This window comes from Camelus bactrianus, chromosome 16, assembly GCF_048773025.1.
Source record: "Camelus bactrianus isolate YW-2024 breed Bactrian camel chromosome 16, ASM4877302v1, whole genome shotgun sequence".
NCBI classification, from domain to species: Eukaryota; Metazoa; Chordata; class Mammalia; order Artiodactyla; family Camelidae; genus Camelus; species Camelus bactrianus.
The window spans coordinates 4,611,327-4,624,621 of NC_133554.1; the positions used below are offsets into that span (position 1 = coordinate 4,611,327).

General features: G+C 50.1%; 2 protein-coding genes across 3 annotated transcripts in view; one reads left to right on the forward strand and one right to left on the reverse strand.

The window, feature by feature from the left end:
- Window positions 1-778: 778 nt before the first annotated feature.
- The window catches only part of DNAH9 (dynein axonemal heavy chain 9), a 276,427-nt gene continuing 263,910 nt past the window's right edge, over window positions 779-13,295 (reverse strand). For both annotated transcript variants that reach the window (XM_074342145.1, XM_074342146.1), the window contains 3 exons: window positions 9,459-9,641; window positions 3,093-3,482; window positions 779-1,097 (listed from right to left, as the gene is read on the reverse strand). In XM_074342145.1, the coding sequence (XP_074198246.1) occupies window positions 870-1,097; window positions 3,093-3,482; window positions 9,459-9,641 (801 nt within the window). In that variant the 3' untranslated portion in view covers window positions 779-869. The remainder of the gene's footprint in view (window positions 1,098-3,092; window positions 3,483-9,458; window positions 9,642-13,295) is intronic.
- Window positions 5,028-6,625, forward strand: LOC105077567 (non-selective voltage-gated ion channel VDAC1-like). The gene is given in 1 exon segment (XM_045524852.2): window positions 5,028-6,625. A coding segment is annotated over 1 exon segment (957 nt). The 5' UTR covers window positions 5,028-5,042; the 3' UTR covers window positions 6,000-6,625.

A 13,295-nucleotide genomic window follows, 5' to 3' on the forward strand; every position in this document is an offset into this window, starting at 1 on the left:
AGGTGGAAGGTTTCTCCGTGGGCCCCTCTTAAATGATCTGAAGGCTGATAGAAATACAAGGAAACAGCCTACCTTGTTCGCAGTCTTGTCCTCAGTCACCAGTAGACGTTAGATGAGCGTTTGTTGAGTGGATGTGTGAATTAATGAAGGTCAAATGTTGCATGTGAACTTCCCCTTATCCTCTGGCGCAGTGATCAGCAAATATGGCCCACCGCCTGTTGTAGTAAGTGAAATCTTACTGCAACGTGACCACACCCGTTTGTTTATGTTTTGTCTGTGGCCCTTGGGGGCCACAGCAGCAGAGCTGAGCAGGCACAACAGAAACAATACTCCCTGCAAAGCCCACAATGCTTACCGTCTGACTCTTCACAGAGAAGTTTGGTGACCCCCCGATCCAGAGTAACGTTTCTCAAACCACAGCGTGCCTACAGACCACCTGGGGAGCCTGTTAGAATGCAGACTGACTCATGGGTGATGCGGTGCTGCTGGGCCCCGGACCAGCCGGAACCAGAGCGCTGGGCGGAGGGCCTGCAGTGACGCCAGGGCAGGGCTCCCACGTCTGTGGCTCATCTCCCTCGGGCGCCTCATGACCGATTTTGACTCTGCAACACAAAGCCTGGACCAGACACGGTGGAGGAACAAACCACTTTATTAGGAGAGTTTCAGTGTCGTGAAATTCTCCGATTCCTAGGTCCACGCTCCTCGAGCTCAGCCTCATGATAGGTACTTCTCTCCGAGGTCCACCCCCAAATTCTTCAGAGCTATGAGTGTGCTTGATTTCTGACCCTTCTCTGTGTCTGTGCTCAGCCCTCCCCGACTCGTGGAGCCCAGCTCCAGCCCCGCTGCTTCCTCGGTGGCTCTGCAGGAAGCTAAATCTGGAGAAGCAAGGCCACGCCCGCCAGAACCCACTTAGATGGCTTCTCCTTTGTCTTGAGGTGGAAAGTCCACACGTAGGTGGGTCCCCGCTGAGGGGTCTTGTACACGGGGCAGGGATACACACCGCGGCTGTCCTGCTTGTCTGCGGGGACGGCCCTGAGGAGCATCACGGGCATGGGGGGCGCCAGCTCCTTCAGCTTTCCCTCTGCGATGATCCCGGCCTGGGGACAAGGACATGAGGACAGCTGGGGTCAGACCCGCGGCCCGGCCGGCCCCACGCCAAGCTGTCCCCTTCCGCGGCTGCCCGGCTGCTGCTTTTGTTGTGCCTGTGGCCTGTTGATTTTCAAGGCAGCCACAGAGTCGAGGAGGAGAGGATGGGAACAGAGTTAAAAGGCCACCAGACTTGCTCGTCTTACTGAGATCAGCCATTTTCCTTCACCAAACACTGCTTGAACGGCTGAGGGCCTTCAGTTAATTTCGAGAGTTCTGGAAAGGTTGATTCTGATCACTTGTGCTTTTGCCAGTGTTCTTGTTTTAAGGAAGAGAGGAATTTTGGACACCTATGGCCTTCCATTTTTGCCAAAATCTTTCTAGAATAGAACCTTTGAGAATAAGAACCCTTGGTGGGCAGGTGTTCATTTGGGGGAAGTTTTAAATTATTATTTAGAAACAACATGATGGGGAAAAAAATGGGAGGTGGTTGGAATCAGTACCCTCCCCCCATGGTGCCAGTGCTCCTCCTGCCGAGCTCCTTCCCTGCTTCCCTTTTTGCGTTTCTCTCGTTTTGGTGTTTTTGGTGTCCCAGCTCTGGCTCGTCCTAGGCTGCCCTGCACCTAACAGTCCATGTGTGATCACCACTGACAGAATCTTGTGCAAATGCCCAGCAGGGGAGAGGGAAGGAGGCTTCCTTCTCGGGTTCAGGCTGCATGAATGCTGTCCCACTTTCCTGGCCTTTCTGTTGGCTCTTCATTGGTTCCCGAGGACCGTCATAACCAAAGCACCACAAACTCAGTGGCTTAAAACAACAGACAATTTTATTCACAGCCCTGGAGGCCAGAAGTCTTAAAAGGTAGGTGGGGCTGGTTCCTTCTGGAGGCTCCGAGGCAGAAGCGCCCTGTGCCTCTCTCCCAGTGTCTGGAGGCCGCGGCAGCCCTTGGCGTCCTGGGCTGGTAGAGGCATCATTCCAGTCTCTGCCTCCATCTCCATTCTCTTCTGTCTCCAACATGGCCTTGTTATAAGGACACCAAGCACTGGATTTAGGGCCTGTTCTACTCCAGTATGACCTCATCTTAATTACTTACATTTGTAAAGACCCCTTGTCAAATAAGGTCACATCTGGGGTTCTGTATTTTGAGGGGACACCAACCTGTACAGGTCTCTATGCATAATGATGTGGCCTTGTAGGATCTTCTAGATCTTCTAAAAGCTCCCCCCGTTCCTTTGCATTGACCGCTAGGAATAGTTCAGTGTTACCTGCCTAATGGGATATTTGACTGAGCAGTCCTTCCAGATCACGTGTGTTACGAATGTGCACTTGCTCCAGAGTTACCCATCCTCGTTCATGTCACTTATTGCAGCCATGTGTGCTTGTTTGCTAGTTCCCTATTGTTGACAAAACATCTTTTCTGATCTCATGCTGACTCAAGTGTTTATTGCCTTCACTCAGGAATCCATTCAAAGTGTCACTGTAAATGGTATCTGCTGGCTTCCCTTTGCTGACAGGTAGCAACGTCAAAAGCAGAAAGGACTCCTGGCTTCCAGGAGCTCCTGAGCAAGGGAGGCGGGCCAGGGCGGGGAGGTGATGGCCCAGGGCTCACAGCGCGGGGAGAGCGGACCCCAGCACTTTCTGAGCACCCCCTGCGCTCTAGGCACTGTTCTCAGCGGCTTGCCTATTAACTCATTTCATCCTCGCAGGAACTGTCTTTCCCCATTTAACAGTTGAGCAAACTGAGGTTTTCACAGGGTTAGTAAATGGCAGTGCTGGGCTTCAGATCCAGCCAGTCTGGCTCCAGAGCTGCTGCTTCTAACTATTCACTTAACTCTGCTCTCTGCACCACCTAGGGCTGCAGAGAGGATCTGACAGCCCTGAGGAAGGGTCTCGAGGTCGGAAGACTCCAGGGCATCCCTTAGCAATCACCCTTCATGGGGGGGGGGGGGGCGGAAACGCAGACGCAGTCAGCCCACGAGGGCGCCCTGCGGCTCATCCCAGGACTCACCTGCGCGTCCCAGCGTGCGCCTTCCATGAAGAGGCCGTGGACGTAGGCCCCTTCCCGAGGGGGGCTCCTGAGCTCCTCTCTGTTCCTCTTTGTCACGTCACACTGCAGGGCCACCTGGTCCAGGGGCCACCCGTTCTTGCGGGCCGTGGACTGCATGATGGCGGTCAGGAAGGACTGAGGGTTGAAGAAGCCCGTCAACCACACGGTGGAGGGCATCGCAAAGTTGCCTGTCCAGGCCTCCAGCTCCTTGACTCGGTTGAGCAGGTCCAAAAACCAGGCTGCCAGGCCTGCCGTGGAAGGGTAGGCCCGCCTGGCCCAGGGCTCTGGCACTGTGTCTAGGTACAGGGCGCTCTGTAGGGTCTCCATGTCGCTGGTCATGGTCAGCTCCCCCTGAAGACAGAGGGGGCAAAGAGTGAGGGGCAGCAAGTCCCTGGAAACAACTGGCCTCAGGGATCTTTGGGTCTGTGGAAGGACAGGAGATGACTGCAGGGTGGGTGACATGGTGACTGTCCCTGTCTCATGCTTGATTTGCAAGGTGTGACTCGTAGAGGCTGGGGCTTCCATGCTCTCCCCGCTCCAGTGATACCAGAGCCTGCACCTCCCTACTGAGCAGGTACTTTAGGTCCACTGTGGGCCTCAAGCCACCGGTGGGCCCCCTACAATTCCACCCTGCCCTAAGGCCTGAGCTCCCCGGCCCTCCTCCAGCCTGTGCAGCCGCCCTGCGGGCTCTGCGGGCGGCTCAGAAACACAAGACGCCAAAGCCACGCTAAGTGAAGTCAGTCAGTCAGAGAAGGACGAGTGTCCTGTGGTATCACTCACATGTGGAATCTGAAACATGAGACAAATGAACTTGTTTAGGAAACAGAAACAGACTCAGAGACATAGAAAACAAGCTTATGGTTACTAAAGGGGAAAGCAGTGGGGGAAGGGTAAATGAGGAATTTGGGATTAGCAGATACAGGATATTTTACATAAAATAGATAAACAAGGTCCTACTGTACAGCACAGGGACTATATTCAATATCTTTTAATAACCTATAATGGAAGAGGAATCTGAAAAAGAATAGATGTGTAACTGAATCACTCTGCTGTACACCACAAACTAACACAACATTGTAAATCAACTACACTTCTATTTAAAAAAAAAAGTTCCCATCCCCAGATTCTGGGCTAGCCAGACTCCATCTAAGAGAGCACTGCCCAAGTCAAATATAATGCAAGTTGCAAGTGGGAGCCATGCATATAATTTAAAATTTTCTGGTAGCCACATTAAAAAAAGTAAAAAACAAAGATGAATTTAATTTTCATAATGTATTATTTAACTTAATGGATTTAAAATGTTAAATATCACTTCAATATGTAATCAATATAAAAATTATTAGTAGGATATGTTCCCTTTTTTGTCTTGTATCTTTGAAATCTGTGTTTACTTTACACTAACAGCACATCTCTGTTTGGACTAGTCACATTTCAAGTGCTAACCTGTCATTGGTGGCTACCACGCTGGACAGTGTATAAGAATTTAGCTTCTCACGTAGTTTCTTTACATCAGCAGAGAATTTTCTGGGCAAGCTGCCATCAGTATATGGCCCCTTGAAAGTTACATCTAGCTGTAAAGGATTATAAAGGAATAAACTGGCATTTGAGAGTTTGGTACATCAGGCTTTTGTGCATTTGGTTAGTGGGAGTCAGCACCTCTGACCAGTCAGCTGTGGGATACTCGCAGGACCTGGTTCTTCACTGTGTAAGGCTGAGAGCTAGATGCCTCACCCTCTACTGAACTCCTCTCTGTGGGATTATGCTGTGGCCAGCAGACCTCTCCCAGGCGGCCACCTGGCCTTCCCCTCCCATTTCTCTGAGCTGTGAGCTCCCTCAGTCCTCAGGGGCTTGACGTTGGGTAGCAATACGGTTTCTCATCCAGCCAGTTATGAAAAAAATTCCTTATCGAAAATGTTAAGAGGCCCTGCCCTCGGCCCAGCCACTCACTCCGTTCCTCACGCTGCAGCCCCCGCCGTAGCTGCCGCGGAGCCCACTGCCACCGCTTCTGAGCAGAAGATGGCTGTGCCTCCCACATACGCTGATCTTGGCAAATCTGCCAGGGACGTCTTCACCAAGGGCTATGGATTTGGCTTAATAAAGCTTGATTTGAAAACAAAATCTGAGAATGGACTGGAATTTACAAGCTCAGGTTCAGCCAACACGGAGACCACCAAAGTGACAGGCAGTCTGGAAACCAAGTACAGATGGACCGAATATGGTCTGACGTTTATGGAGAAATGGAACACTGACAACACACTAGGCACGGAAATTACTGTGGAAGATCAGCTTGCACGTGGACTGAAGCTGACCTTCGATTCATCCTTCTCACCAAACACTGGGAAAAAAAATGCTAAAATCAAGACAGGGTACAAACGGGAGCACATCAACCTGGGCTGCGACGTGGATTTCGACATTGCTGGGCCCTCCATCCGGGGTGCTCTGGTGCTGGGCTATGAGGGCTGGCTGGCTGGCTACCAGATGAACTTTGAGACCGCGAAGTCTTGAGTGACCCAGAGCAACTTTGTGGTTGGCTACAAGACCGATGAGTTCCAGCTTCACACTAATGTAAATGATGGGACAGAGTTTGGTGGCTCCATTTATCAGAAGGTGAACAAGAAGTTGGAGACTGCTGTTAACCTCGCCTGGACAGCAGGAAACAGTAACACTCGCTTCGGAATAGCAGCCAAGTACCAGATCGACCCTGATGCCTGCTTCTCGGCTAAAGTGAACAACTCCAGCCTGATAGGTTTAGGATACACTCAGACCCTAAAGCCAGGAATCAAACTGACACTGTCAGCTCTGCTGGATGGCAAGAATGTCAACGCTGGTGGACACAAGCTTGGTCTAGGACTGGAGTTTCAAGCATAAATGAATACTGTACAATCGTTTAATTTTAAACTATTTTGCAGCATAGCTACCTTCAGAATTTAGTGTACCTTTTAATGTTGTATGTCTGGGATGCAAGTATTGCTAAATATCATGTTAGACTCCCAGGGTAAAGATGATTCAGCTTTAGGGTGTTGCCCTTTCAAAGGTACAGAAGAAACGCAATTCTAAAAAAGGTCCTTTCAGCTGTAGACTTGGGGGGAACTTGCTGGCCCCTCTAGAGATGCCAGGTTTCTTTTTACCTAGAAATGGCTGCAAGTGGAAGCTGATAATTTGTAGGCACTTTGTAAATCCATATTGAGTAAATGAATGAAATTGTGACTTCCTGAGAATTGAACCTTGGTTTCCTACCCTAATTGAGGAGAGGCTCGTTGTTTGATGGTGTGTACAAACTAATCTGAAAGGGACTTTTTTAGACAGATCTTCATGGCCTGTTTCCACCCAGTCCATCACCTCTTTTACACCAAAAGTAGTCTGCAGGATGTGGTAGCTGTTTCTTTTGTGCCATTTTGGGGTGGAGAAGGTGGATGTGATGAAGCCAATAATTCAGGACTTAATTCCCTCTCATGTTGTGGTTTTTTTGCCATTGCACCAGAGTATGAAATAGCTTCTAAGAGTTCCAGCTGCAAGCTGGGAAGAGTCTCTGTGACTGTAATCACATGGTGACAGCACTCAAAATCTAAATCAGACTTCTGTTGTATTCTTGCCACTCAGTTTATTTTTTAGCAGTTTAATGGGTACATTTTAGAGTCTTCCATTTTGTGTGGAATTAGATCTTTCCCCTCAAATGCTGTAATTAACATCACTTAAAACTTGAATAAAATATTGAAAAAAAAATGTTAAGAGTATTGACTTTATGACTTAAAAAAAATTAGACATTGTCTAATATGGCACCCAGTCAGTGTGGGCAGAGCCTTTGGGTTTGCTTGTTCGATGTGCTGGGTAGTGTGAGATGCCCCGGGACCCCTGTGCACCACCTAAAAGAGTCCTAGAAACTTCAAGTGACTGTTGAAGAGAAAGAAAGAATCAGAAGGGAAGCCTCGCTCAGCATTTCCTCTCCTCCCAGGATGCCCATCTCCCTGCCGCGTTCCGCTGGGAGCTGGGAAGGGAGCGCCTCACCACTGCGGGTGTCAGACGCGGTCCAGGGAGGCCCTCAAGTCTCCCGCATGTGCCAGGCCATCCTGTGAGCCCCCCCTGTTCAAGTCACTCCCTGCAGCCATTTCGTCTCCAACTCTCCTCTCCTGCCGGCCCAGCTTAACCTGCTTAACCTCTTCCCCAGACTTAGAAGCGCCCACTCCTCTGACCTCTGCCGCCACCCCTGCACCTTCGCTGTTCCCGGGCTACCCCTGTGCATCTTTCCTTCTACCCGCCTGCCTTAATGCTGCTTCACAAACTCGTCTCACTGCAGGAACTACCTGGCTGCTGGTTAAAAATACAGGTTTCCAGACCCAGCACCAGAGGTGGGTGGAGCTGGAGGAAGGAGACAGGAGAAAGCCCCCGGGGAAACTGATGACCAGGCCAGTTTGGGGACCTGTCCTAATGAGACTAGGTTTTCAGGACAGCGTTTTTAAGTGGAGATCGCTCTGTCTGTCCCCTAGCTCACGGCAGGGCTAGGAGGAAAAGGCAACGTACGGTGGTCCTGACTGCTTCTGGGTCAATGTTGTCAGCAGAAGTCACCTTTTGAAGTTCACCACATCAGTCTTACTCTCTTAAGTTGACCTCTGCTCCAGCCAAAGCAAGTGAAAACCCTCAGAACAGGCTTAGGGTTCCTCTGCTTGGAACTTCTAAAACATTCTTCTTATCACTCAGCTGTCATAACCCTACCCTTCCTCTAAAGGCCCCTCGATGCCACTTCTCTGGGGCCATCCCTGACCCCACATACTTGTTTCTCCTGTCTTCTCCCACCTCTGTCTATGTGGCACGTAATCAACCCTGCCTTGTGTTATGATCTGTCTATGTGCTGGTCTTCCTGCCAGGCTGTCAGTCCGGAAGGACAGTCTCCGTGGCATCCTTCGGCACCCAGCGCCGAGACTTGCCCAGCTTCCTCGTCAGTCAACACTGCCTGAGCGAGACTGCAAGCCAAGAGCAAGTCCCTGCCCACCCCCTTCGTCTTCGCCCAGGCCCATTCTGGGTGTGTGGACATCCAACCGCAGTGAAGGCTCTTGGAAGAAAAGTGAGTAAATGAATCAGAAGTTGAATGGGTAGAGACTGCACCGAACAGCATGGATTGAGTGAGCTAAGACGGCAGCAGAGCAAGTCAAGGCCATCATTAATCCACACCTCGAACTTCAGGAACGGAGCTGCGGAAACTGACAGGCCAGGGCCTTGCTTGCATCTGAGATTGTTCTACCGAACTCTGTACTTCATTGGATTCCAAGCTGGTGCGTAATTCAGAAACATTACCAAACACCGTGAGTCTTCAGCATCCCTTCCTGTCTCTCCTTCCTCCTCATTTGCGACTGCCAGATAACGCGCTCACAGCTGTCTCTCCTCCGCCCGCGTGACCGCGGCCACAGAGCTCCAAGGCCAGACACGAGGGTGGCAGGGCCACAGCCCCGGACATCTGTCTACGACAGAACTGGGTTCTCACCTTCTCTCTGCCTGGGCCTGCAGCTCTTTTACCGCTGGTGTCAACTGTCAACAGTTACCATCCTCAGCTTCCAACAGCCACAGGACCTCCCACTTACCTGTCATCCAGGTGAACGGTTATTTAACTGCACTTGTCTGTTAGACTCTGCTGGAAACTTGGAGGAATTATCTTACGGTGAATCAAGTGGATGTGTTTACATAATTGGCGGTAAAAATAATAGACACTTCCACTGCTCATGAGAAACGTCAGAGCTTGTGCAGTGTCCTGGGTCTTTCAGATAAATGAGAGATTGTAAGACTAGAATTCTTTCCTCTGATGGGCAGAAATAATAGTGCTGGGGTACTTGCCACGTGCCAGGCATTGTCCTAAACGTTCTGTGCAAATCGCTTTCTTTAATCCTTCCCAAAGCCCTGTGAAGAGGACCAGTCTCCCTGTTTCACAGGTGACAAAAATGAGACTCAGGGAGACTTGAGTCACCCAAGGCCGCACAGCGGGGGCATGGTAGAGCTGGGAGGTGGTCCCATAAAGGCCTAGGACCTCTCCGCAGCAGCACACACTTCTGCCTCCCGTGAAAGCGACTGCACTCGTGTCAGTGGACGACACAGGTATCAGACTCGCCTTCTGCTGGCGCTCAGCGCGCAGGCTCCCGGGCGGCTGCCAGCCGGAGCTCGCTGGGCCTGTGCAGACGCAGGCTTCCGGGCTGTGCCTGACACTCCCTGCAGCCCGGCTGGACTCCGCTGCCTGGGACTGACACCTTCCTGGGCAGTGAGACTGCAGCAGGAGCACCACTGCCCTCCCACGAGGGAGTCGGCTGGCTGTGCCCTCCCTCCCCCTGCCCCGCCCCCACCCACCTTTAATCCGAGGTCCAGCTCCCTCAGTGAGCGCTGCATCTCCCTGGTGAGGACGTTCATCCGCTCACACTCCTGCAGGGTAACCACCACGTAGGGGGTGCGCTCCTCCACTCTGGCCATCAGCTCTGGGATGTTAAACTCGTCTGTCACCCGCTCCAGTATTTCTTCCAGGAGGGCCTTGACCTGCCCCACAATAGGAAACAGAGGGTTAAGAAGGGGCTCGACTTCTCCAGAAGGACTCCATTCCCCTGCGATCTGGCACTGAAGACGCCAGTCATCCAGGCCCTGGGCACACTGGCCGGCCTGCTGAGGTCAGCTGGGTCAGAGGCTGAGGCCCAGCCACAGCATGGCCTCCCCAGAGGCTGGCCAGCTCCCTGTGACTTGTTTGACCAGCTTAAAAAGATAAACACGGAAGCCTTTCCAAGAATTGGGAGTTGAAAACCACAGAGACTGACCCTGTTAGCTGTGGAAAACAAGCTAGCAAGGCACAGGACGGACTTGGGCCTGGGTGGTCATTTTGGGCCGTAGGAAGCTGCAGGGCTGGGCAGCAGTGCTGAACATATATATAAATATTCCATTCTGAGTTTCCGTGAGGCTGCACTGAGGTTCCTGTCCTTGGTCCTGGAAGACGTGTCCCCATCGATCATGTAAACCTGCCCCCCAACTCCAGGAACCCCTTCACCACACACACTCAGCTAATCAGACCAGGGGAACGGGAGCCATCCGGGTCTCTTTCCTGGAAAATTGGAATTGAGGCACTGAGATACTGGGCTGTTTTGGGGACAAGCACCAGGAGGCTGAGTCTGCTGTTGAGGAATAAATGAGTAAGCCCAGGAGGTCTGTCGGCAGAGAGAGAAAAATGAGGACGTGCAGACTTCAGAGAACACGTGGCCAGCAGAGAGGGATGGAGTGGGGGAGAGGGAGCCAGTGAGCCAGCGCCAGGCCCTCCTGGCATCGGGAGAGCTGCTGGACGCGGGGGGTGGACGCTATTAATTTTGTCCGTTAAACTCACCCCCCTTCTTCTCATAGCAGGCCCCATCTCCTCGTGTGAAATCACCTCTTCCCACCGTTCTGGGGTACAGCCACCGCGCCCCGCCCTCCCACGGCTCAGACAGGCCAATCAGATGACCTCTCCCAAGAGCCTGAAAACTGAGCCTCAAGCCCAGGATTCAGGCGGGGTGGTGGCAGGAAGGGCCCTAAAAGGATGGTTTACTCTTTCTCCTTGGGACGCCTGAGCCACTGTGCTTTCCACCCTTTCTTAGGTGGATTCCTTTGATCTAGTGAGCTACTTCTTGCCCATTTCAGCTAAATTGGTCTCTGCTGCTTGCAACCAAAGGACACTGACTGAGTTGATACAGCTCTGTTATGTATTACCTGTGTGAATTTAAGCAAGTCATTTAGGCCTCCATTTTCTCGTCTCTAAATATTTCCGAGGGTGCCTCTCTCCACGGCCCCCTCCCCCGCCAACCCCCAGGGCTGGTGAGAAGATCAAATCAGAAGAGGTGATGAGTGTGGCAGCATCTGAGAGCCAGAAAGAACTCTATAAATGTGCAGGATTATTAATATTCACTTTGCCCTGCATTGTTAACAGACAATACATTCTCTAGGAAAAGAGCTGATATTAGAAAAAAGAAAGTAAAAACTCATCACCCTGCCACAAATGGGTCTCCGGTGCTGTCAAAGTGAAAACTGGAATGGAATTTTAATGGTACCTGGAAGTCGCTACTGGAGCAGAAGGACAAATGGCTAAAATTGTATGGCACTTCTGTCTGGGGCTGAGTTTGGAGAAACAGCCCTGTATCAGTAAGCTGCCGTGGGGACATGACTCACAAAGAGGTGAGAAGACAGTCTGGGGGTGTGACCGTGGGGAACCAGTTCTAGTCTGTCACTGATCAGGCTGTAGAGGGTTAGAAGCAGATCCACAGACATAAAGAGGACCCTTCCGATGGGAGGAACAGGTCCCAAGGGAGGTGGACTACTCTGTTTCCACAAGCAAACACCTCTGCCTTTTTTTCCTTTTTGGAAAAGTAATAAATACTTATCATAAAAATGTAAATACTACAGATTTCTCTGATTTCAGAAGCAAAATCCTCCCACAATGTTGCCTCTTCCCTTAAAGGGGGAGAAAGCCCGACTGTCAGTTATTTGGTTTATAATTTCTGCAGGTGCCCTTCAATGCATATAACCCCATCCACCCATCCATCCTCGTATTTACCGTGTCTGCCGTGTCTTCCTTCCTACCCCCTCCCTCCACACCCCCTTGTCTTGCTTTCTGTCACTGATGGAATCATACTGCACATAGCTTTTTCACCTAGTGATAGATCTTGGACGCAGTCCCTTGTTAGTACATACGGATTTACCTTTTTAACAGTATGTGTTATCTCACTGTTTCAGTATACCATAATTTACTGAGTCATTGCTGTATTGATGGGTATTTGGTCTGCTTATCATTTCTACTGCTACAAACAATCCTGAAATAAAGAAATGTATCATAAAATCTGTGCCCTTTTGAGTGTTTCCACTGGCTGAATTCCTAGGAATAGACTTATGAGTAAAATATACGAACATTTTAAATTTTAGTAGCTATTGTCAAATTGTTCTATAATTTAAGACTCTACTAACAGAGATGAGTGTGTTTTCTTACGCCTTCACCGCTGGATATCACCACACTTAAAACTTTTTACCCTTGTGTGAAAAATAGTATTTCTTGTAACTTCATTTAGTTATGAGTGACATTGAGAATGTTTTACTATTTTTATCAGCCATTTGTATTATTACCTGGGTTTCTTTTGTGTCTTTCTTCTCTTTCGTCTTCTCTCCCCTTTTTCCACATGTAAGAACTCTGTATATTAGCAAAACCTGCCCACTTCCTGGTATCTGTGTTGCAAATAGGTTCTCCTAGTTTGGCAAGTGATCACAGTTCATTCGTCTCTGACACACGCACACACACACACACACACACAAAATTTTTTGAATTAGTTGGAAGAAGAAGATAAGGAAATTACAAGAGCTAGAAGCTTCTTTGAATGTTGCCTAAAGAATCCTAAGTCTGTTACTTATACAGTCCCAGCCTCTTTGTTTCTAAGCTAGGAACATTTTTCATACCAGGTGGTTTGGATTCTGGGCAACATAAAATTTCTTCTCTTCCTTTTGTTCTCAAATTACATCCTATGCGTCAAATAGTAAAACAGCCTTAGCAGGACTGAGAGCCAGCTTCTCAAAAAAGGCTCACCTGCATCATCGCTGGACTGCAAGTCCCTGGGCCTAACCCCGGACCCCAGAATCGAAGTTTCATGCTCCCTAGTCCATTTTGAGGCATATTAAAAATTGAAAATTATTTTAATGACACCACTCCATACCTTTAAACAAACGCTCAGCCCCTTAACTACCAGTCTGTTTGTTTTCCTAAAATCAATCTCTGGAGCCTGAAAGTTGGGTATCTCCCCAGGTTTCCTAACCTTTAGTCTTCCAAGGATGTTTCCTCTTAATTATGAGGAATCTCTAACCAAACGAATCCGGGCAGTAAGTACTGAAGAAGGCACATCTGTTGGAAGTCCAACTGGCTTGTTTAAGGAAGGGCTTCACAGGGAGGTTCCACTGTTTTTTGAGGGGAGGGTAGGCACTGGGGATTGAACCCAGGACCTGGAGCATGCTAAGCACACCATCTACCACTGAGCCATACCCTCCCCCCTTGAACACATTCCTTTCCTGCCCTCTGGTCACCCTAAACCCGTACCTCACCCTCCGCTGCCTTTCTACTCCACAGACCCCCTTCACCTTCCTCAAGTTTCAGGAAGTTCCTGTGTTTAGTAGCACCTGACGTGTGTGTCAGTAGAC